The following is a 25783-nucleotide window of genomic DNA, read 5'->3' as shown; positions in this document are numbered from 1 at the left end:
CTTCATCCCCTTGGTTTGGGGCCACAAGTAGTATGCAAAATCTTGATGAGTGCATGCTCTTACCGCACTTACATTGTCGGTGCAAATATCTCATTGATTTGTCTTCAGGGGTGTGCATACGAGGGTGGGGGTGTCTGGTACTGTGACTTGTTAGTTAACATCCTGCGCTTCCTGGGAAGATGAGTTATAACGGGACCGGTATCGCTTCTTCATTTGCACTGGAGTCATCCTAACAATGCACCCAATGCATCGAGGCAGAGGTGAATTTATCTACAGCATGTACATTAGAGACGGATGGGGGTCTTGAGAATGGCACACCCGAAAAATTCAGAACGTTCATTCATATAAGGAAGCTGGATTTACCGGGGTGTTTCCTATTTAAGACATGATCAGTTTGACGGAAATTAAAGTTTCTGGAGTTGACTTTATTTCCTAAAACATTTCATTTCAATCTTTCTTGATTCATACAACCCCTCGGTTTTAAAAATTGTGTTTCATTTGGAGAAAGAACATTATCTGGTCACTTTTAAGTGTGTTTGATATAAATGACTCCTAAGCTTTTTAGTATTGGCAAAATTCTTCTTAAGGTCTTTTAATTAATGAGCTTAAACGAGATCATGGTAGACTAAGGAGTGCTAAAGAAATACACCAGGATTAGTTAGATTTGCCAGTCCACATCACTTTGAGTTACTTCCTGGCACTTATTGAAGGCTTGGAATACACCCTACAGTTTGGGTGGATTACTTGGTAGGAGAATGGTTGTTTTGCATACTTTAAGTAGGATATAGGCAATGGCTAATTGTAGTCCTTATGTGTTTGCTAATGTCAAACAAATATAGCCCATCATTTAAGGTTCTTTATTTTGCAGTATGTTAAGTGCAGGTTTGTCATGTTATAAATCTCTGAAGTTTTGTTAAAGGGTCAGTTCATTTTGTTTTACCATAGTAACCACAGATAGAATTGGAAGACTTCCATGTTTGGAATAACAACTGGAATTTAGTCATCAGTTTCTACAGTGCTGCAAAATAATGGAACATGTTTAGATTTTAATTCCAAGTTTGAAAGTATAAATCCTACAAAATGGGAAACACTCCATACATATTTATTTTTCAGTGTAATTGGCTTATTTTCGTTCTTTAAAAAAATTTAACCCCATATTTCCTGCAGCTGTATACCCAATGTTTTAATCACTTTTTTTCTCTCTTGAGGGTGGAGGGGGGATACAAAGTTTAAAATTATCATGTTAACGAAGTATATTTCTTTGCATTTTTCAGAAGACGGCCAGTATTTTCTAAAGGTTCTCATACCTAGTTATGCTGCTGGATCTATAATTGGGAAGGGAGGACAGACAATTGTTCAGTTGCAAAAAGAAACTGGAGCCACCATCAAGCTGTCTAAGTCCAAAGATTTTTATCCAGGTAGGTGCAATGGTGAAGAGATTGTTTGATAAATCCCCAAAGAAAGAGAAGATCTACCTGTGTTGTATGCTGTATTGAGAGAAATTCTTAATAGTGTGGACTTTATTTATATATTTGATGTATTTGAGTATTTGTGGAAAAATTTTAAGAGTATTTCCACTGCTGATTATGTCTTGTTTGTATAATTGATATACTGTGTCTATGATTTAGATTAGTTGCAAGATGAATCTTCTGGGTATTCCTAAATATTTTTTTTCTAATTAGGGGAAAAACTCTAAAATTTAAAGATAGAAACCTGGACAGCTGGCATCAGGAAATAACGTTCTTCTGAAGTTTTCAGACATAATTGTGATGACAATTAGTCTAGAGTGAATTCAGAAGAGGGGGTAGAAAGGCTTCTTAAAGAATGGACCATTTACTTCTAAATCCATTATGTACCTCTTTCTGCTTCATTGCTTTGTTTGTTGGCCCTGGAGTGAAGTAAAGAGGACAAGTGCTTCCTCTTCAGATTTTTAAAATACTGTGTTTTTAATGTTATTGTGACAAGGATATATTTTATTATGTAAGAACTAAAATAATGCTTCAAAATTTGTGTTACTTAAGAGCTGTATTTGATTAAAATATGTTAACAGTTTATGTGGTACTGTAGGTACTGTAACCCACTGGAATATGGCAAGTTTCCTAGGTGGTATAATTTTTTTGTACTTTTCAGTGTGCTTTTAAAATTTCAAGTGTTATACAGTTCTGCGTATTTATCTTTTTAAAAATCATTTTGCTACTTAATATTTGGATTTTAAGTTTAATTGGAAAATCTCCATAATTGAACAGTGTTATCCCCTCGATAAAACATTAATTGATTTGCTTTTACCTAGGTGTAGCTTCTGCCATTTTTTTGGTTATTTCACATAAAAAAATATTTATTCAGTGCTGAAAGGACTGATACTGCTTATTTTTATTCTTGGTGGAAATGAAAAGCTGATTTGCTTTCAGTGATCTAATTCAGTAAGAGTTCTTTAGTACAGCAAAGACATCTGGCATGAATGTAAGCAAAACATTTGGAGGATTTCTTTTTCATAGCCAATTGCTTGGTGGTAGAAAAAGGACCATTATTCTGCATAAGAAGGTTTTAGAAGGATTGAAACTATCATTTAGTTATATAAATTAAATATAGTATATTTGGTAAACCTTAAATTTTATTAAACTGAAATGTAGTCTGTTAGGTATGCTGTCCTTCGAAAGTTTGTTTCCCGTGAGTGTAGTTTTGTATATGGCTTTCCTTGTCTCTGAAACTTTCCTTAAGCATTAAGAAAGTTTGCTAACATATTCACATTCGTCTGTTCAAAAGGTGTGTTATGATGGAAAAAATCAATGTGGAATTGTGAAAATCCTTAGTACAAATAAAAGCATTCAAAAGAGCTTGATTGCAGAATTAATAGCGTGATAGTTCTAGGAAAAGAGCTGCAATGGTAAATTAAATTCGCTGTCAATAGATGAAAATGAAATAGCTTTTTTGCATTATACATGAGGTGGTATCAGATGTGCAGGGATGTTACAGAAAATTGGTGTTTATCAAGGATATTCCAAATAGTAAATTAAATGCCTTTTCATTTGAATATAGTTTATTTTCAGTGGGTTGGAAAGGGTGCAACTAGAATTAGATCTTTTGTTTTTAGTCCACTTAGTTGTGCATTCTTTCTTATTACATTGAAATTGCTTATTTTATTTATAGTTCTGAGGCATGTTATTCATACAGAGCAAGAATATCCATTGGAAAAAATGGAAAACTGGAATGCGTTGAATAAAATTTTGTGTGTGTAGTGACGTAACCTGATCAAATGTGAGTTGAAATGTCTGGATAAAAGAAGGCTTATGCTCTGCCTGTAACAGGTGGAAACCAATCACACACTATGGAATCAATTTTGAGGATAAAATAAAGCCCTGTAATTTATAAGAAGCTTCAATAATTCTGAACACTTTGTATTTAAATATGAATTTAACTAGGTTATTACCTGTTCAGACAGATACATCTCTCTTCTTCTGGTAGACTTTTATTTTAATAGTCTTTCTGTTCACACTTGACCACAAGCCTGTGGTATTATCTAAGGTCATGGTATTCTTCAGCATAACAGCCTTTAAGCTACTTTCAACTTATCTTATTTTGATATACATAAGGGATACTTACCTTGCTCATCTCAAATGAAGTAAATTATAAAGCTGTGGTTTATATTGCCTAATTATAAGGACTTTCTTGTAGGGTTATGCAGTAATTCGGAAGCCCATTTTTGTGTGTTTCATATGTGTATTTATGACTCTTATATTCTCGTAGAATGAATACGTCCAGTGTTTCTTTCATGAAGCATTTTTCTGTTTCTTATTTGTAAGACAGAATATTTGGGGAAAAGTGCACTTTAGTTGTATATCTTAATGGATTTTCTCAAATTATCTAAGTTTTGAAACATTGTAATTGTATTCGAATGGTTTACTTAAAATACTGGTGTACTTGAGACAAACTTTCTTCTGGATATATAATGCAGAGTACAGACACACTTTGGCGACATTTTAATAAATTTCAACTCAAATGATATATTCATTGTTTTTGTTATAGCCAGTGTAATCTCCTCATATTTATCATATTTGTTTTCCTTTTATTCCCCCCAGATTATGTCTTTAAAGTGTCTCATCAATCTTGCTTTTCTGAGTAATTTTTTTTAATATTTACAATTGAAATGAAGAAAACATCCTTTGCACATTAACTGATATGAATTTAAAATTTATAGAACTGTATATTGCATTGTATATTTCAGCATGTCATATTAAATAAAATAATTTGGGGAAACTATGACGAGGATTGCAAAGTGCATTTTTCAATTACTGGAATTAGAAAAAAAAAAGATCTACAAGTAGAGTCATTTTATTTTTTGCTGTTCTATGTAATTCATCTGTCTGCTCCTAAAAATCTAAATCTTACAAAATACTAACTTATTACCTGTGGTTTGTTAATGTATCTTTTATTCTTACTTGTTTAAAGCAACATAATTTAATTTATTTATATATCCTTTTTATAATTAGGTTATCTAAAGTTGTTGCCCTGTAGTAAAAACTGCTGTCTAATTTTGGGGAATATATTACTGTATGCAGTTACAGAATGGCAATAGGATAGTGTTCTTTTATTTCTTTATTTGGCATCTGAAGCTGTGTTTTATTTTTGTTAATAGATTGGTTTTATCTGTTAAAATTATTTCGTGAATGGTTCAGGTAGGTAATCAGAAAAACGTATTGAATACATTGTTCCTTGGGAATGGTAAAGGATATATAAAATAAGTATTTTCATATATGCCTTAGATTTTAGAACACTTCACAGTGTACATATTTTATTTCATTATCTGACACTAGAGATTCATTATATCAAACAGGAATTCTTTACTATAATCTTGGCATGTATTTGTGTGTATTTTATACTGTTTTCATATTTGTGGCTAAAAAACTGGATCACAATTAAAATAAACTATTTCCTTTTACGGTCCTTAAGTTAAAATTTGAACTCCTTATTCTTAGATTTATTATATCTTAATTTGTCACTGTCCAACTTGGGTGATGCTTTTTAAAAAAACACACACAATTTATATGTGAAATCTTTAAAAATCACGAGAGAGCAGAATGTAAGTGAAATTTTCTTTTAATGAGGGAAATACCCTACACTGCCTTAATTTTGACAGGGGGAATATTCGATGGCCAATTTAACCTTTAGGATTGGGGTTGTATAAGAATGATCATTTTTTTGGAAATCAGGACTTAATGAAGTTTAAAATAGATCATTTCTTTTCTTTATGTTGTTGAAGGAAGAGTATTATCGGTAGAACAACGTGAATACTTTTGTTACAGCTTCTAAAAGTTGCAGTCTATACTCTTTTCTTTGGTTTAAGATGAGAAATATGTTAGGAATTTTCTGGTATATATTTTAAGGCAAAATTAATAGGTAAATGTAACAAGTAGAAAATAAAGTATAATTTCCAAAATTGTTGCATTTAATAGGATATTTATCACTACACTGTGCTATACCTTTGGTTTTAGTATTGTCAAAGAGTTGATGACATATAATGTGTTTTTCTTTAAATATTAAAGTTGTAGTGTTTGTATTTGTCATACTACCTATTGTTGTGGGTTATTTATGTTTTCTCTCTATATCCTCAGTTGTAGGAGGAGCCATAAGCTTTTACTGAGACATTAATATCCATTTGAAAATTTGCTGCATTTTTAGTACTTTATTTCTCATTTTAAAAAACAGGAACTTTTAACATGTGAAGGAATGTTACTGGCGTAGCATAAGCTATATTAAAATGGTAGTTTCTGAAAGATATCATTTTTATACTTAACTCATGAAAGAAATGTTTTGTGGTGGTATGAGATTTTTTTGAAAGATTGAATTAACACTAAAAATCGTACCTATTCATTTTATTTGATGCTTTTTTACTTCATCTTGGTTTTGTATCTTCTGTTATCAATTCAGTAAGCTATGGAACATCATTAATTTACAGTGTCAGTGTTTTCATAAATTATATAGCACGATGTCACTTTAACATTTGCTATTTGAAGCCTTCTGTATTTTAGAAAAATAGCTCATTTAAAATTTGTGACATTGTACGGTAATACAGTACGTCTAACAACATTGCCTTGCAAATATCACCCCCAAAAGATTTTAGCAATAATTTAAAAGTAGTGAACACAATTGGTGAAATAGTTCAGTGTTTGCGTATTGAAGATGTTTCCTATAATACACAAAGAGGGAAAACGATTTGTGTCTTGGGAACTCTAAGGAGTATATGGTATCACTAGAAACCCGAGCAACAAACCACCAATCAAAAACATGTCTTTTTATAGTTCTATTCTTTTGTTTTGTTTTGCTCTGGCTTAAGAGAATTAATTTCTAAGCTCTTGTCACAAATAACATTTATTGAACTCAGTTGTGCCACTTGTTAACTAAAATTCAATACCTAATACATTTTTTTTTACTGTAGAGTTTAATCTCAATTGTTTCCAGTTTAGTGGAGCTATGTTTTAAAGGATAATTTTTATGAGCAAGTGCAGCTTTTCAGAATAAAATTGGGGGATGGGGGTGGGAGGTTTGTGCTTGATTGCCATCTCATTTCCATCTTTGGATGCAGCTCTAGCATAAAGTTAAACAACATCTGCAGAGATCTGACTGACAAACATCTCTCTGGGACTCATCACTGCAGCCTGCAGCAGGTGCATTCAGCTTTGCAGTCTTTTCCAAAAAGAGGTTAGTTTGTTCTAACATTTATCAGTAGACCAGTGGGAGCAAGTGACTAGAGAGAAGAGGTTGGTTGTCACTTGTCCAGTGCTGGAATACTACAGGTAATTGGACTGGACTGGTGGGAACCGCAGCAGTGTGTGTCTCACATTGCACTGCAGCTGCTATGGAGCTTAATTAACTTGACCCTCAGAGACTGAAGTGTCATGTATAAAACGCAACATGCAAGAAATGAAGCAGCAGTGCTTTTCACTACTTCCTGATGCTTGGGTTGGTGAAATTTCCATTTTCTTCATGCTATTCTTTAAAGATATGGCATAAAATTTAATATTTGAAACTAAGATGATTTCCATGAATCTGATGGAATACACTTAAAAAGGAGATGGGGCTTTAGGTATAGAAATAAAAAGGAAATAACCATAAGTCCAAAGTATTTAAAGTCCTCTATTCCACAAGTACATTATCAAATCATGAGTGAGTGGAAATAAGTGGAAGTACTTTGTAGTTCTTTTTCTATTATTACCTTAGATGAACATTTGTTTATTTTTATAGGAGAAATAACCTATGTACAATTAAGTTGTATGTTTTTAGCATGTTAGGGACATTGGCACGCTGACTTTGCTGAGAGTTTTGAAATGTTCCATCAAGACAGGCATAATATGTTAAAAATATTTTAGGATATTTCAACTTGATATAGAAGTACATTGAAAGGATTCTTTACCGCAATTTGTTATAAGTAAATTAAAATTTGATTAAATAAAAACTCTACAAAAATTAGATTGTCATTTATTTCTTTTGGTTTAAATTTCTTGATCTATTTGAAATATTGACTTAACAGTAGGCTTCCATGACACATATAGAAGTTTCTTGTATGTTCTAATAGCATTCCCAGTTAACGTAGATAGCTCATTACAGCCCTGTTTATTAATTGACCTTTGAATGGAAAATAATTCTTAAGGTAAAAATGTCTTTAAATTACATCTGGCAAAGTGCCATACTATTTTAAAATAATTCAGAATTTAAAAATATCATTTGGAGTTTTTGAGAAGCAGTTTTATCATTTTGAATTTTTATTAGTTTACTAAATTGATTATAACTTGTCAATTACCCAAGATTAATTAAGTTTTGCAGTTTGCGCAGATTTTTTGTAACCTATATACTTTTTTGGAAGGAATTTTTACTGGAGTTGGCACTAACTGTTTGGTTCTGAAGTTAATGTTTGTAAGGAAAAATTTTGTCTTTCTTAGATTATGAATAATTGGTAATTTATTGGTAATTATAGTAATTATAGGAAATAAGATTAAGATAAGCATCTCTGAAAGTCGAGAGGCTCATTCCCCCACTTTTTAAACATATTTCATTTTTCAATCAAGATTTTTCATTTTTGACATCATGGACTTGTTTTTGCATTAATTCTCATCAATACAAAATACTCTTTAAGCTTTCACATTTAAAGACTTTTGATAAAGAAGATATTGACTAAGACTTCAAACATTTAAAGACTACGAAGTTAAAAAAATACTATGTACACTGACAAATTTTTTGAGATACCGTCAACATTTGCTAAGTTTCACATAACTTTATGGATACCCTTTTTCGTAACAGACTTGATCACGAAAACACATAATATCAGTACTCCATCATTGATCTTTTACTGCTTCCTGCAGGGCCTGTCATAGCATCATTGACACAACTAGATGAAAAATGAAATCAATTTCTTGAGTTTTTTTAACAGCAAAATAATTCAGGTAAGATTATTTGATGTGGAAAATAGAACATTTTGTATTATTCTTATACTAATTTTATTTAATAATTGACATTTAAAATTATTACTTTGTTTCAAGAACTATTTTATGTCTTACTGATGTTCAGTAAATTTGTAATATCCAGTGAATTTTATTCTGAACTCAGTAATTTTTTAAGTTTTTGACTGTAGTGTTTCTTACTTTCTTTGTGAAACTTAGCATACTTTTTGAAGTTTTGAAGAGTAACTTTTCTTTCCGTTTTAAAGATTTTTGAGAACAGTTGTACACTGAAGGCCCCATTATTCTTTTGTAGGGTAAATTTTCACAGAATGAACTTACTAATTAAATAAGATGTCAAATCCTACATTTCCTCTAGGATATAATAAATGCTGATTCAGTTGATCCAATTTTTAAAAACCATTCTTATCTTGAAGAAAGTTGTCTTCATTTAAATTGTTAATAATTTGCTGCTCTAAGACTTAGGTTGGGCAGTGACTGTTTTTTAAGATTTAGTAAATTGAGGGAAGGACAGGAGAGAAGGAATGGGATAGTGTGTTTTATTAACACAGAATAGTAGAATTCAGTTTTATGTTACTAAATATTTTTGAAGAACTGCAGCTTTTCAATTTTTGTTGTATTCATTCTTGAAATACTTATTTTGGAAGGAGTTAGTGTTGGGAGCAATTGAGCTTCTACTTGGAGACTTCATTCATATACTTAGTTTTAATTATTCTTTGCATTACTCTTGTGTTTTTATTTTTCTAAGACTTAATTCATGGTTTTTTTAAGTCATGAAAGTAATTTAAAAAAAAACATAGTTTCATTTTCAGCGTGAAATCTGTCTGGAACTTTTCTCTTATTAGTTATATATATTTATCAGATGCTTTCTATGGGCCCAGGTATCATATGATCATTGTGACTTAGAATTATTACAAAGCATCTTTTCTTTGTAAAGAAGTATGGGTGTGCTTTACTTTACCCTAAAATGTTGTTTGAATTGTTATTGTCTCCCTAATTTTTGTTTTAATTTTTTTTTTTAATATTATATAGCATCTTTGTCAATGACTTAGGGCACTTACGAGTAGAAGAGGCTTTATTTTTTTTTTTCATTTAAAATGATTGGAAAAATCATGGAATTGTGGAACTGGATGAAAGAAATGGTGCTTAGATGTGATTGCTTCCAGAATCTTCATTTAACAGCTGAGAAAACCAAGGTACCAAGAGTGATATATACCAGTAATTGTCCTGCAACTTTTAAATATGTTTTCTGAATTTGTGGTACAATTTTAGTAGCTCCTTCATTGTCTTTTTGTTTTGCTTTACTCTGGTTTTTCTTTCTCTTTTTGAATATGACTCTCTAAGGAAATGAGTCTTCACTTCTCTCCTAATTTTAAAGTGAATACGACATCCCCTTTTTAAAACTAAGTTGAAAGCACAGTAATTATTTTACAATAATTTTTGTTGTAGATTTGCTACAGTGAAGGGCCAGAGACAGGTGCTCTTTATCATTACCATACATTAAAAAAACAAAGATGTATTAAATTATATTGCCTGGAATGTAGTCTTGGTCATTTTCTGTTTTTCCTTAGTTGTACTGTTTGAAAATGGCAGTATTTTCAGGGTGATTTGATTTCTGTAGCCTTGATGCTTTCTTTCATTCGCAAAGTTTATTTTCTTCTTCTGTTTCTTACTGTTTTTTTCCTTTGTCCCCTAACTCAACTTTTTTATTTCTTCATTTTTGCTTAAACAGATTGTTTATTGACCTTGCTAAAAAAAATGTATAGCCTTTCTAAGTCAAATTCTGTTCTCAGGGGTATATGTATTTTTCATACTTTTATGACTTATAAAAATTTCCTCAAGTATGGCATATTTGGCTAGGTATAACATAACAGTTTTTAAAAGGACATAATATTATGATTAAGAGATAAGCATGAGGCTAATTGTAAGGCAGTCTACGTAAAAGTGAAGATATATAATATAGTAATTGTTGATTTAAAAACATCATCATTTTCTTTTTGTCTATCCATTTCATTAAATTGGTCCACTTCTCAGTTAATTAGAATTCTGGTGTTCTTTACATTGCATTATAGGCTTAAGGACGTATTTATACAATACAAAAAACATAATTATAAAAGTATTTAACATGATTTTTGAATGTGTTTTTCCTTCACAGTTTTAAATTAAAACACAAAGTCTTTTGTTGTGGTCTTTACTTACATCATTTGAATAATAGAATTAAGCTCCATTGGTATGAAGGGATTTATTTCTTCCTTTATGCCTGCTATACATTTTGAGTGTCTAGTCCTGTGCTTTAAACATGTGTGGTGTTTGAATTTTAAATGATTGAATGAATGACCAATCTGAGACTTCATCTACGAATGTAATTGATGCAGGAGGCAGTCTTTAGTTTTCCATTATATTTCTTGTTTAATGGGGTAGTATCAATACAACGGATGTGGTAGGCAATTCATCTTTAGTTTTTCATTATATTTCTCTTTACTTTGGGATGTGTGTATGGGTTGGGGAGATCTGTATTTCAGATAAGTAAACTAATGAGTTCAAAATTCAAACAAGGAGTGACCATAGAAGTGTAGAAGTGTTAAGACAAGTATGTCCTGGTCTTTCTTATCATGTTGTCCTGTGTGAAGAAAACTGAAAACCAGTATTATGGAGAGTACTTCAAAGCCATCTCCAAGATGAAGATCATTTTAAAAATACTCTGACTTAAGGAATATGAGCTTCATTAATATTTATTAATAAAGTAATAGAATTACCTGTAGTAGAACATTTTATAGTTCTTTCACATTATAGTTTACTTACTGCCACATAGCTATCTATGCAGTAGAAACAGTAACAGTCTACTTATGATGTTTCTTGAGATACCTTGAAAATCAAAGATTGCTAACCACTAATTAAGGTTGTGTTATTAAAAATATGATTAGTGCATATTTTGTTTTTAATATTTCAATATCTTTTTTCCCATCTGTAGTAGGGAAGTTAACATGTATAAATATGTTATGACTTTTAGAAGCTGGACTACTAAATTTTCTTATTTACTAAGGAAGAAGGTATACCAAATTTGTAGTAGAGTGAAATTTAAGTTTGACTAACTTGAATAGTTTATTTGAAATTCAAATTTTAGGAAAATTATTGAAGTTGAACTTTTAAAAAATCTTTTAAATACCTTTTAAACAGAATTTAGAGAATTCCGTGAAATACTAGTGTTTTTTCTTTTATTAATACACTGCTTGATTTTTGCTGCTATTAATAAACCAATGAAACATCTAAGATTTAATATTTAGCTTCATGCTTAGTCTCATATTTTTATAAATTCTGTTTATTTTTTAAAAAGCTTATGGAGAAGATTGAGTTAAAATAACTCTTAAGTATTTCTTTACCTGGCTGCTTCCCCTGCCCTTTCCTGTTACCATGACCAGATTTTAACATTCTGATGGGCATTTGTATGTTCCCTTTGGTGTTAGACTTAGATATACTATTCTCTGAAGATGTTACTTTCAAACAAGGGAACAATAAGAAGCAACAAAGATAAATACCTGGTTATAATAAAGTTTGACCATTATATAATGATAAAATAATGTCTAGAAGTTGAAACTGCCTGTGTCAGTGGCCACATCTAGAGAGGAGAGGGTATACTTTAAAGAAGACTTAAAAGAGGAGCTGACGGAGTTTTGAGGGTTGAATTTTAAATTGCTTCATGGACAAGAGTGGAAGGTCATTTGAAGCAGAGATAATATATATAGCCATGGAGATAGGAAAAACTCCTAGTATATTCAGGGATCCTTAAGTAGTTTGGTATTACTGGGATAAAAAGTAGATATTGATGTTGGGCAAGAGTGGGAGTAGGAAGATAATTATAGGTATTTGTACAGATAGAGAAAATGTATTACAAATATAAAAGAAAAAAGTTTGAAGTATAGTCTGCTTGGTGGCATTTATTAGCAAGAATTATTTTAAAGAAAGATATATCCATTATGTCTATGAAATGAATGACAGTGGTAATTAAAATACATATACTTGTATAAATTATAAATAATGATACTTGTACTTTGAAGGAAGGATTGCCCTCATTATCTAAAAGCAGAGTTGAATAGTAGATTGAAAAGTCTGACTTTCTGCTTCGGCTGTGGGAGTAGAATTAAAGAGAAGACTGATGTGTCTAGAAAGGAAAGACAAGACTATGGGAAGGGTGAAGCAACTAGGAATACAGAAAAGGAATGTCAAGAGGTAGGAGAGCTATCTTTTATTAAGCAACTATGTGCCAAGGGTAGAAGAAGAAAATTTGGAAATGTGGGACCTAGTGAATGACAGATGTCACTGAGGAATATTTTGCTGTATTCAGGAAAACTCTGGAAATAGAAATCTGTTTTTGACATTTATTCACTTTTAATAACGTGTTGTCCACACAAGTACATTTAAAGTTAGTGACTCAAATGAGTTTTTCTAACTAGTTTGCCTTTCATCAATAGCTGTTTAGAATCATATATCTGATAAACATTTTCTCCCATTTCTTACATTATATGAATATGTAGGCCTAGCTTCTAGCTCTCTTGATATGTGAACAGATACATTCATTTTCAATCTGATTATAGTGATTTGCATAATGTATATAATTTTGATGAGTGAATTTTAATTTTTTCATGGTATTCAAACACTACAGTTTTCGTATGTTGTAGGGACATTGATGTGTGTTAAGTCAGTAGAAATGAAAATTGAAACTTGTTATTCATTGTTAGTGTATTCTCTGTTGTGTAATTATTTTGTTTGGAATTTTTATTGATTATTGAGATTCAACAGGATTCTCCATCATTGGTAAATATTTATTTCATATAAGAATCAGTCTTAATTGATGCTCTATCAAGTCCAGATGAATTTAAAAAGTGACTGTAAAAAATATGGCAATGTTTTTCCATTTAGAAAATGAGATTAAAAATCTATCTAGCATTTATACTGATTTGTAAAATTATTGGCTAGTTGTGTAGAGAAACATTAAAAAATTGAACAGCTGAAGTGACATTAAGCACCAGATGGGGATTTGAAATAAAAATATTCACTGTGTAATCTTTATTTAAGTGCTATTCATAATTCAATAACCAGTTGTATAACTCAAGGTTGACTTCAATATAAAAAGGAAACATAAGCAGAATCTCATTGCCTTCAAATTGATACACATACTATGTTTTGATAACATGACTTGTCCTTAAAGGGATAAATAATATAGGTGAGATGACTATATACATTGCAGAACCAATGCAATTCTTTCTGAGAAAATTTGTGAAGAAACTGGTGTATGAATTATTTCAAAGTGACATTTATTTAAATTTAACATCTTTTACGAATTCTGCCTTTAAAATGATACTGTATTTTACATGTACACATATGTTCTCAACTGAAAATTTCTAGCCATGTTCTCTTTACAATAAAATTGACATTCAGTTTTCTGAAGTATGTACCTATTCTGTTTAAGGAAAAGTACATTCCTCTGAAAGCTTTATCACATTTTTAGCTACAATGGTATATTTGACGTCTTGTTTAAAAACTAGAATGACTCTATATATGAAAACAAACTGTGATAATAAGCTAGATATGCCATATGTGGCAGTTTAGGTTGGCATATATCTCAAATGGCATGTTTAATGTACTGTATTACTAACATTAGTAATTTTCCAGTAGAGGAATGCTACTTTTATTATATAGTCTCTTGCTGGCGGACTCAGAATGCTCAAAGACCCTTTGCTTTGTAAATCTGTATTTCCAGCCTTTGTAAAAATCTTCATGGGATCTGTCTTAGTAACTAACCCATTCTCTGAGGTTTGTAAAAAAATAATGAGAATTTTACAGATAAGTAGTACGTAGTTTGATAGATGATTATGAATGTGAATAGTAATCATATATATGTTATATTTTTGTTAAGGAATAATAACACATATATTTGGTATAGCCAAAATTGTTCAGTAAAATAAATAAGAATTGAAAATGGTATTTTTATTTTTAGAAAATGTAAATATGTTGATAGGAAGTCTTGAGGTTTATAAAACCATTTAAAGCAGATTACAATAAATATTGCCCCTTTATGATTGAAATACTCAACTTTGAAATCACATCCCAGGTTTCTTGAACAAAATTTTTTTCTTTGATTTTTGAAAAATACTCCTTTTATCAAAATTTTTTCTGAAAGCTCTTCAAATAATTTAGCAGAGTACATTAAAAATAAATAGAAACTGCAATGTGAGTGGATAATTTAGGTAAATAAAAGGGATAAATAATATAGGTAAGGACTATGTATATGTTTTGATTACTTAAAAAAGCAGAATAAATCCAATTCTGGAAAATTTTGAAGAAATTTTGTTTGGGAAGTGCTTCAAGTAACAGTTAGTTATTCAGTATCTTTTAAAGAGCCAGGCTCTGAATTTCTTTATGTGTGTATTTAAACTATGCCTGTCAACATTAATGGGAAAAATGATGGTCTTGTTTTTAAAAGTCTACAACTATATAACTAGAACTTGCTTAATAAAAATAAGTAAGTAGTACATAAAAGTAGTTTATTAATCGTGGCTTAATTAGATCTTACATCTCTATACTTAAAATATCATTGTAGGGAGGAATTCTCATACCTGTTTCATCGTGGAGGAAAATAAGATAGTGAAAGTTAAAATGACTTGTGATATAGCAAGTTAATGATGAACCTGTTTGTTTACTGTTATTCTGTGACTCTTTGTATCAGACTGCTTATAAATTTGAATTAAAAAATACAGTATTCAAAATTTAGGTGAGATTCACCAAACTGTCATATTTGATCCATCACTGGGAAATAATTAGATATTTTTGATGGGTAGATAAGTTTTTCCCATTCATACGGTAATCTTACAAGTTTGAATTTTGCCACTGAAAGCAAAACTGTAATAATGAAGCAAAATGGAGACATAAAAACAAGTTTTCTGCTCTGACCAGATCTTTGTAAACATTGAAACGATATCTTCTATGTATTACCCATCGTCATACTGATATTAGACGTTAAGAGAATTTGAAATTTTGCCTTGTCCATGAGATTATTTGCCTGATATCATTCCATTATTCTTCATTTAGCATTGTAATGTTTTGTCTTTCAGTTTTTAAATCATATATAACCACTGCTCTAGAGATTAGTTAAATTGTAGAGTTGAGGTTAGTAAGGTTTGTCTAGTCAAATCACTGTGACAGTACTTACTATAATCAAAGTTTTTATGAAGATAATATGCTCTGGATACTACACAGTGAAGTTTATTAAGAAATTATCAAACCAGTTCAGTACTTTTTAATGCCTTCTGGAGTTGTAAGTGGAATACAAGACTCCTAGAGAACATGTGGTGTCAGAGCAGAGTTTGAATCTTAGCTCTGCCACTTCACTAGCTGTATGACTTTGGTCATATCATTTAATTTTCTTGGGCCTCTAATTTTTTCATCTGTGTGTGGGGATTAGTACCTCTTGCACAGTTATAAATTGTTGGTCTTGTCATAAAAGGAAAAAGTGTAAAAGCTTGTCGCATAATACCTGACATATAATAAGCATTTTATGACTTTTTCATCTCCTCATGTTTGTTATATTTAATACTAAATTTACAACAAATATGGTAATGTAAAATAAATCACATTAATGGGGCCAGAAAAAGGGAACATTGCTGTAAGGATTTTTTTTCAGAATTACTTTTTCTCATAATAACTGATTGTTATAAAATTCAGGCAATGCAGAGAAAGTTAAAAGTTAACCTCTCCTTTTCATTTGAGGCAATTAATATAAATAACTTGATATGTATTCTTTAAAACTTTATAAATACCTTTTTATGTGGGTTCATATTTTTTAGCAGATAATTACAAGTGATATTTATTGTTATATAGGAATGAGTTTTCAGCAAATCACCTCTTTTGATTAATGGACTAATGGAGTTTCTAAGGTGTCCTTCCAATTTCAGCTATGTGGATATTTTTACTTGCATAGCCTAAAAATACGTTTTGTGATACTCCTGAATATATACAGAACTTTGTTTTTTACCCATACATTGAGTTGAAAACTAGGGACATGAATTTATAATATTGAAGCATCTTAAATCTCATATGAAGCACACGGGCTTCTTTGTACTAAGACTCTTGAAAATTAGCATAATTCATTAGTCCCTCCTTTCTTCATCCTTGTACATGCAAATATAAAACATTAAAAATATTGGTTATAGCTTCAATAAGAATAAATCAGGTGGCATATAGAATATTTCATACTTGCTTTCGTGATCTTTTTCGATATTCTAAGACTTCTGAAATTTCTTTTCCTATTAGTCAGAAAGTCATAGAGCATTGGATAAAGCTAGATGTTTAACAATATAGATAATAATTCAGAAGTCTTTTTTCTAAGCTTAAAATTTTAAAAAAGTGCTTCTGTGAAGGCCTTAAACACTAGTTCATGCAACTTACATGAAAGATCCAAGAAAATTTAGTGATGTAGTTTTACCAAGAATATCTTTTAGGGACCATAGTTTATTGCTTTTCATTCCTTAACAAATATCTGTATTTTCCATGAGTCATTACAGAAATTTTTTATTTACATCATGGTAAAATTATTTTTTCATGATACGTCTATATTTTGTTATAATCAGTATATAAACTTAATGCTATATTCAAATTCCTTACATAATAATATTATTTATACATTAGATATTTAAGATTCATCTAATACCCTAGCAAGAACAACAGTATATATGATTTTGTTTTGTGTGAATGTGGCTTTGAGGACAATAAATGTAATTAATATCATAGTGATTTGGGGGTTGCTTTGTGGAAAATACAAAATATTAGTGAATATCTGTTATATTGTGAAAAATATAAAATATTAGTGAATATCTGTTGTAGTATAAATTCGATTTTATATTTAGAATGTTACACCTTTGAATGTATAAGGATACTACTAGGTACTATAGGAAAAAATAAAATGAGAAACTTTGCTAAAGGTAATTTAATTCCAGAATGATTACATATTGTGGGCCTAATCTTTCAAGCAATGGACTTATTTTAGATACTGAAGACCAGTAGAGATGATGAAGTCTGATTGGAATGAGAGTAATATAGAAAGTTGGCCATTTATAAAAGAGAAATCTGTATTAGTCTAGCGTATAGAAGACTAAGGCTGTCTCTGTTGATACTGGGGTGTGGTTTTAGGAAGGAGAGCAATTTGGGATAGACTGTGAAAGCTGAGAATAACCCCGACTTCCTTCTCACACATAACATTTTCACTTTGCTTTGGAACAAAGAAAATGGGCTGTGCAACATATGATGAATTTAAGTACCAATTACAGAACCTTCTCTGTCATTCTCATTGGTGATTTTATGTCCTATTTTACTGAGAAAATAAAAGTAATTAAAAGAAATTTCGTGCACTTCCACCACCGGATCTAGTGACCTAACGACAGCAGAACTTAAACAACATCTATTTTCTCTTGTTACTCTGATAAACTGTCCCTGCCCCTAACAAAGGCCAATCCTCTATTTTTATTCTAGATTTCTTTCCCTCTTAGCTATTCAGACATGTGTTGGAAATTCTTTCTTCTCTTTCTTAGGTTACCAGTTTCCTCCACTCTTTCTTTTTTTTTGTCAACCGGCAAACATACTGTTATTTCTCCAGTGTTAAGAAAAAGCACATTCTCTTTATCCCACAGCCTGTTTTAGTTACCTTGCCTTTAAGAGTAAAATGTTTCAAACTGCTTGTCTGTACTTGTGCTGTCTCCAGTTCCTGTCCTCCCATTTTTCTTTTACAGCCATTCCAATTAGAATTTTTACCCCATCCGTCCATTGAAACTGTTCTTAGCAGGGTCTCTGGTGACTTCAGTGATGATAATTCAGTGGTCAATTCTTAGTCCTTATCTTTATGTACAATCAGCACCATTTGACAGAGTAATCACCACCTCCTCTTTGACACATTTCATTTTGCATCCAGCATACCTCTGCCTCATTGATTACAGCCTCGAGTTTCCTTTGCTAGTTTCTTCTCATTTCTCTGAGCTCAATTCTTGGACCACTCGCTTCTTCTTTTCTATACATGTTTAGTCCTTTGGTGATCTTATCCAGTGCCATGGCTTCAAATAACCATCTGTTCTTTGATGACTGTCAAATGTTTATATCTATTCTGCACCTTTCACTTGGACTCTAGACTAATGATGCAGCTGTCTACTTGTCTATCACATATATGTCTAATAAGTATGTTAGAATTAAATATGATTTTAGCTATTCGATCTTTCAAATCTACTTCTCCCACAGTCTTCTCCATTTTAATTGCAGCTTCATTCTTCCAGTTTTCTAAGGCCAGAAATCTTAAAGTCATTTCTTACCTTCTCTCTTTCTGTCAGATTTTACATCTAATCTGTCATGATTCTGATTATGTTCCAGATATTTGCCTTAAATGAAAGCTGAAAGTAAATATTAAAATAAAAGTGAATGTTGCATAAATGCATTCTGCTCTGCTTAACCAGATAAGAATTAACTAAAGATGTGGTTGGCTGTGAATTTGGTGTTAAAACTCTTTCTGGAAAGTGGCAGCAGGTAGCCTGTCCTAGTTACTGGGTTGACTGGACTGAACTCCCCAATTATAATTTCAAAAGATAAAGAAATGAGAAAGCTAGAATCGTGTTTATGTTCATGTGTTACAGGGAAGTCTGTCAGCAGCAATGTGTACTGTAGGGAATATCAGTATCAGTACATTCATTATAGTACCATATATATTTTTATATCAGCAAGAATTGATTTTTAAAGAATAAATATGAAGCAATAGGTTTGAGGAAATTCTAAGTAATACTAGTTCATTGGGTTATATCAAAATGAAATCCATTGATCCTTGACACAGCATAAAATGGAAATCATACTCGGCGGTATATACATGTGAATGATAAATGTATATATACTGAACCATTTTGAATATTTTGCTAAATCAAGACTTCATCTTTTTTTTTAATTGAGTTATAGTCATTTTACAATGTTGTGTCAAATTCCAGTGTAGAGCACAATTTTTCAGTTATACGTGAACATACATATACTCATTGTCACATTTTTTTTCACTGTGAGAAAACTTCATCTTTTTTTGAGGATTGCACATTAAATAAATTATATACCTAAAAAAATAAATTATCCAACTGGTAAGTACTTTCCTATAACGTATTTTGAGATACTTTTATGCTTATCAACTATGAATCTCCTCATTTTATTGTCCATGAACAAAATTATTCCAGTTAATGAACCTAATTTCCCTCTTTAAATAAATTAATTTTTACTTCACTATTTCTATGGTTTTTCATTCTGTACTCACTTATTAAAGGAAATTGTATTATTTCACATATAAACAGGAAAAATAATTGACTTTAATAGAGCCAATATAACATTTTTAATTAAATAGTTTTGTAATAACAATTTTGATTATTTTTTAATCGTATATTTTGTTGGTATGTCTTACTGGCAAAAGATGTCTGGAAATAATTTGCCAGAATAAGACAAAATAAATCTGTACATTTCTCAATATATAAATGATACAGTAAAGGAAGTTCATTTAGTCACTGTTTTGTAAGAAGGAAAACTGTGGTAGTTGTGGCTTCCTAAATTACAGGGCTAAGAACATGTGGGTATGTATTTGGTTTCATTTTAAGTTTTAACGTTTAAATTGAGTTTTATGTCTCAAAATTATGGCTGAAGATCTGTGACAAACTTTTTTTGGTATGCTTATTAATTACATGTTTCTTAAATCATCTATTAATATTAATTCTCATTTATATGAAATACAGGTTTGCATGTCATTGTTACGTATTTTGAAAATATCTGTATTATACTATTTTCACATAGCTGATAGAGACAGATTTAAACAGGCTTATCTGACTCCAAAGTCCATGGCCTTTTTATCATATCCTGTTATGACATAAAAAATTCCTTCTGAATGAAGATAATTTTCCCATGTTTAATTTTTTTTTAAAGTTTCTTGTATTGAAGCTTCATTTTTAGAGTGTTTGTGTTTTTGATTTCAGCATACTGAAATCATACCTTTAGTTTTCATCCTTATAAATAGCTTTAAGTTTTATCTGCATAAGCAATCAAAACATATTTAGACATAGGCACAGTTAATAAAAGTTTTATGTAATTAAAAAATACAAATTTAGAGTTTTAATATGCTTCCTGGTGAGTAATTTTTCATGTTTTTTCTTTAACCAAGGTAAAGATCACCCAAAGTTGTTTGTTGTAAGATACTGTTTTACGTTAAAATCCTGTTAAAGAGAATGATGTATGCAGAAACTGATAGAATGAAATGATTTTTTTAATTTAGAATACATGACATTTCCTAGGTAGCAATGAATGTATTACCCTATACACTAATCATATCGCTACTCTTACACTTTTTCCAATTTTAAAATATCTACTTCTATTCTTGAAAATATTTAAAAATGTTATCTTTGTTTTCATGAACTGTTAGTATTTAAGATATAAATGTAATATCCGATATAGCTGAGTTTCATGCTTTATTATTATTCACTTTATATACTTTTGCTCTGGGGTTCCTGAACATCCCTAGATAAAAGACTAACATTGGGTCAACTGATTCTACTATTCAGTCTAACATGCATTTGCAATTGAGGCAGCTCTTATGTTATTATTCTTTTGTTTATCTCTATTTAGCTTTCTATACTATGCCTACTTTTCAAACTCTTTTTTTTGTCTTTGTAAGCCTAGAAATTAACCCCAATACCTTTATACTCTGTAAATGATGTGTTTCAGTTTACTTAGATCCTTTTCAAGGACCTCCATCAACTTCTTTTATACTTCAAATTACTATGTAATTTCAACTTTAATACTTACCTACATCTCTAGTAGGGAATACTCTCTTCCTCTTTTGAAGCTATCATTTCTCTTGTTTCTTTTTACCCTTTTCAGACTCTTGTTTTATTATCTCATTCTTTTGGATCTTATTTTTTATTTTTTCATTAGCTCCTTCTTCTTGGCTTAGAAGTATATAAAGTTCTTGTTTATTTTACATTACAAGAGACTAAATCCTCTCTTTGATTCTGAAAATTGTCTTATGGTTTTTGTCTTTTTCCCCTTTCTGTAACATCAAATTTCTTGAAAAGACAACCTTTACAATGTTTTTCTTTTTTTCCCCAGCATTCTGCTACTCCTCAAGTTGTCCAGCTCTCTTAAAGTTCATGGATATTCTCCTAGTTTCTTAACCCACTGGATTAACTTTTCAGTCAGCTAGTTATCACCCCCTTTACTTTTCTGGAGCATTCCATAGTGATAACTACTCTCTTTTGGCACTTTTCTTCCTTTGACTTTCTTGACGTTATAAGATTCCAAGTCTCTTGTTGTCTAACTACTTTCTTGAGTATTTTGTTAGGGTTCTCTTTATTTTATCATCCTATAAATATAGGAGTTACATTAGATTATGTCCTTGCCTCTATAGATTCCTCTGAATTATTGCTTTTATTTAGATTATTCCAAAGTTCATATGTTCAGCTCAAGACTGTTTTGAACTTTTATTTGTGTACATCTCATCATAGATATATTTCATGCATTTTAAAACAAATTTGACTATTTAAACTTTATTTAAAATCTTTCTATAAATTACCTTTTCTTAAAAGTACAAATTCCTTTCTATGTTTCACATAATTTGGGCTGTTACTCCTCTTTCCAGAGATATTTGCTTGTCTTTCTGCATTGACTGCACAGATACACACACACACACACACACACACACACACACACACACACACACACACACACACACACACACACACACACCCCTACTGTTCCTATATATCATTAAGGTTTCAACTTACATATTTCACCATTAGGAAGTTTTTCCTGACCATCTAAATCTAGTTAAGGTACCCATTTTTTGTGCTTGTGAAGCATTCTGTACTTGTCATGCTTTTTCCATTTGCAGATTTTGTCTAGCACAGTAGACCACGGGCCCTGTGAGAATAAAGACCACATCACACTTATTTACAGTGTGTCCCTAATAGGGCCTTTTACACAGTAAGTTCACAATATATATCCATTGCATGCATGAATGAGTGAGTGGATGAAGAACTCAGAATGTCAAAAACCATATTTATTTTCATAATTTATAAATCTGTCTTTCTTCTTGTTTCTCTTTCAGTTATTGTTACCAATGACTTTCAGGTTATCTAAAGTAGAAAAATTACTTATTGCTGAGTCTGTTTTCTTCTTTAGTCTCCTTTTCTTCTCTCTCCAGTTGTTGCCTGTTCTTGGCTGTTGTACCCATGAATTATACCTTGAATTAATCTTCCTCTGTACTCTTACTGTTTTTCTTACTGTTTGTCCATGATAGGCTGTTTAATCTGCAACTGTGCTGTGTAGAGGCTCTACTGGGGTAGTAGAGAACCTTATCTTGGCATGTTTCATAACATCCCATTCATCTTTGGTCATTAAAAATACCCTCCAGGCTACTGTAATATGAAATTTGAACCTGATACCTGATCTAAAGTTCTTCCTCTGCCGTAGCACTTAGTCAGGCTTTGGGCCCTGAGAACTTGAAGTTTGTAGGGTCTGTTCTTTCTCATTCTCTGTCTTTTTGTAGATTTCAGTAGGGGCATAGATTGATTCTTAGATACCACTTCCCTCCCACATTTCTGGTTCTGGCTCTTTTAGGTTTAGGGTCTAGATGAAAAGGGTAAAACTTTACTTTTACTTAACCAGGCTTATGATTGTTGTATTTTATTGAGTTTTTGATGCCTCTGTGGTTTATAATGACTGGCCACTAACACCTTCTTCTATGTGACAGGTATCTAAATCATGACTTTCTCATGAGGTGCATGTTTTGAATCTGTGTAGGGCTCTCCTGGGGTCTCCTATTGCATTGTTAATCTGCTGTGAACTCTCCTTCAGGCCCTGTATGTTCTAGTCATTTGGACATAGATGATATCTAAGAATTCAGGTAAGCCAGGAGTGAAAAGGCAGTGTCCTTGTCCAGCACCCTCAGTATGTAGAGATCATTCTTTTGTCTTGCAGCACCATAGTAGAGGAGTACTTCCAAAAGAGAGTCTCGAAGTCAAGTCTGTGGGTAGATAGAGAGGAAGAGAGAGAACAAACTTTGTAACCCATCCAGTTCTGCATATATGTATACAGTAGAATAAGCCAGGAAAAACACTTTTGTTAGGTATATTTATAATCTATGAAAAAAAGCACTTCACAGAATATGGGAAAATTAAACAAGGAATAATATAAATGATAGTACATAGAACTTAATAGAATAAAGGCTGATTTGGAATACTTTAAAAAAGTTGAGGTGTCTCCATTATTATAAAACTTATGGAAGATTCTGTTTTAGCTTATTACAGTTTAATAACAATGCTTCCTAAACAATTGAGAGAGGTAATTCAGGAGGTGGTAGATACACCGGAGTAGTTTACCATTATGCATTGTTTTAGGAGCAAAATACCTCTGAAACTTTTGTCTGTTGGTTTTAAATATATACATATATGCACAGACACATATACACACATATGCATTATATAGGTAATTGATAGCCCCTTTTGGTTTTTTACTTAATCTGTTTCGATGAGTTTATCTTGACAACTATAGTTTTTCTGGTGACAGGATTACAGTGCTTGTTATCTGCAGGGATTGAGGATGGATTACTTAAGTTAGTTCAGTTTTTAGAAATTATTTAATAATTTGTATCTTTATTTGAATGAGAGAGAAAATTGTTTCCTCTTCTTATATCTTCTGACATTTACTTCTGTAGATTCTTTAAGGTAAAGAACCAGCAATAGAAGGTATAGATAGAGTCCATCCTTAAGTAGCAAAACACTTGAGTCTTGTTTAAGTATGTATTGAATCAGAACTTCAAATTATTTGGGCTTATTTCATTTATGATTCTAAAAGGAAAGATCTACATGAGGAAATTGTATACTGTGGAAGAAGTGAAGATTTGAACAATCTGGGACTAATTCTTTTCAATTAGAAAATTGCTTTGGACCGTGCTCTCAAATATACAGTAGTTGAAGTTAGCTGTGGTAATTATTTGTCAACAATGGGCAAGTTTTACTTCTTTAATTTTGCTACTTTGAAGTTTTTGATAATTTGTATGTCTAGATCTGAAGGTTATCCAGGTATTTTCACGATAAACAGAACATTCTAGATAAATTCAAGAAAGCAAATAAGATTGCAAGAAACGTGTTATTTTTTAAAATTACATTGGAAACATTCTTTAACATTCAAGTATGTCATTCTTATCTACTTCTCTGTCTTTGTTAATACCTTAATCGTCTGGTTTGTTTTCAAGAAATATGATTTAATAAACTGCACACAAATGCAGAATATAATCAGGCTTTTTAAATATGTCAGATTTGCTGCTCCCCATTTCATCAGAGTGTTTGTGTTTTGGGGAGGGAAACAGGGAAGAAATGAATTAGAATGTATGATGGTATTTTGTATGTAAGATACGTTGCTAGATTCTCTTATTTTCATTAGTTTTCATTTCTAGCACCCACTGCTTGATCCTTTTGCAGATCTCTTTGCTCTTATGATTTCAAGACTTTTTTATCTTACAATATATTAAGCACCCTTTTTTAAACCCTGTCTGGTAATTCTACTGCTTCTTGTTTCTTTAGGTTCTCACTCATACAGCACTTCCTTGTGTGTTTTGTAAATTTGTTGTTGTTAATTTTTCTTAGCAATTCTAAGGGAATTTTTTGAAACCTGGGATAAAGGTGGTTTTCTTCAGAGTGGCTTTCCATTTACTTTTATTGGGTGCCTGTGGTCACTCTGTCAACTGAAAAAAATATGCACAACCTTAAAGTTGAGAGTTATGTTTTATTTGGTGGACTTTCTGAGGACTCAAGCCAGGGAGGCGCCCCTCAACTCTAAGAGACTGCTCCCCAGAGGCAGGGGAGGAGCGAGATATATAGGAGTTTTGCCACAAAGACCAGGTAGTCAGGACATTAAAAGATTACTGTTAATTAAAGAAAACCAGATATCTCAAGTTAAGGAACTTAGCATTTTTCTGTGTATGGGAAGGTGCAAAATTCTGACCTCAATGAAAGCCCAGATATGCATCTAGCTATCTAGGGCCAGTATCCTGTTCTTTCACATCCTGAGTTCCCTCAAGGGGCACTGTTGGAGGTGGCAGCAAAGGCCGGGCTGCCTGCTTGTCTGCATCCTGAGTTCTCTCCACTCACAGTCAGGGGTGGCTGCAGTGGCTGATGACTTGATGGCTGCAGCATCCTTTGTTTACTGATATGGCTGGCAATATTTTTCATTCACAACTTCTGTTTGGAACAACTTGAAACCAAATTCTTGGCTTGAGGTTATTTGAA

The 25783-nt window shown here is 31.5% G+C and overlaps 1 protein-coding gene and 1 long non-coding RNA gene across 4 annotated transcripts in view; one reads left to right on the top strand and one right to left on the bottom strand.

The window, feature by feature from the left end:
- Positions 1 to 25783, top strand: part of NOVA1 (NOVA alternative splicing regulator 1) — a 142246-nt gene that overhangs the window by 1224 nt on the left and 115239 nt on the right. For both annotated transcript variants that reach the window (XM_072962878.1, XM_072962875.1), the window contains exon 2: positions 1275 to 1418. In XM_072962878.1, the coding sequence (XP_072818979.1) occupies positions 1275 to 1418 (144 nt within the window). The remainder of the gene's footprint in view (positions 1 to 1274; positions 1419 to 25783) is intronic.
- The window catches only part of LOC140696872 (uncharacterized), a 44776-nt gene continuing 41526 nt past the window's right edge, over positions 22534 to 25783 (bottom strand). For both annotated transcript variants that reach the window (XR_012073468.1, XR_012073467.1), the window contains one exon: positions 22534 to 23520. This is a non-coding gene — a long non-coding RNA (uncharacterized lncRNA). The remainder of the gene's footprint in view (positions 23521 to 25783) is intronic.

Source organism: Vicugna pacos, chromosome 6 (assembly GCF_048564905.1).
Source record: "Vicugna pacos chromosome 6, VicPac4, whole genome shotgun sequence".
In the NCBI taxonomy this organism is placed as follows: Eukaryota; Metazoa; Chordata; class Mammalia; order Artiodactyla; family Camelidae; genus Vicugna; species Vicugna pacos.
The sequence above is the reverse complement of the archived record's forward strand: the minus strand, read 5'-3'. Positions and strand labels throughout refer to the sequence as shown.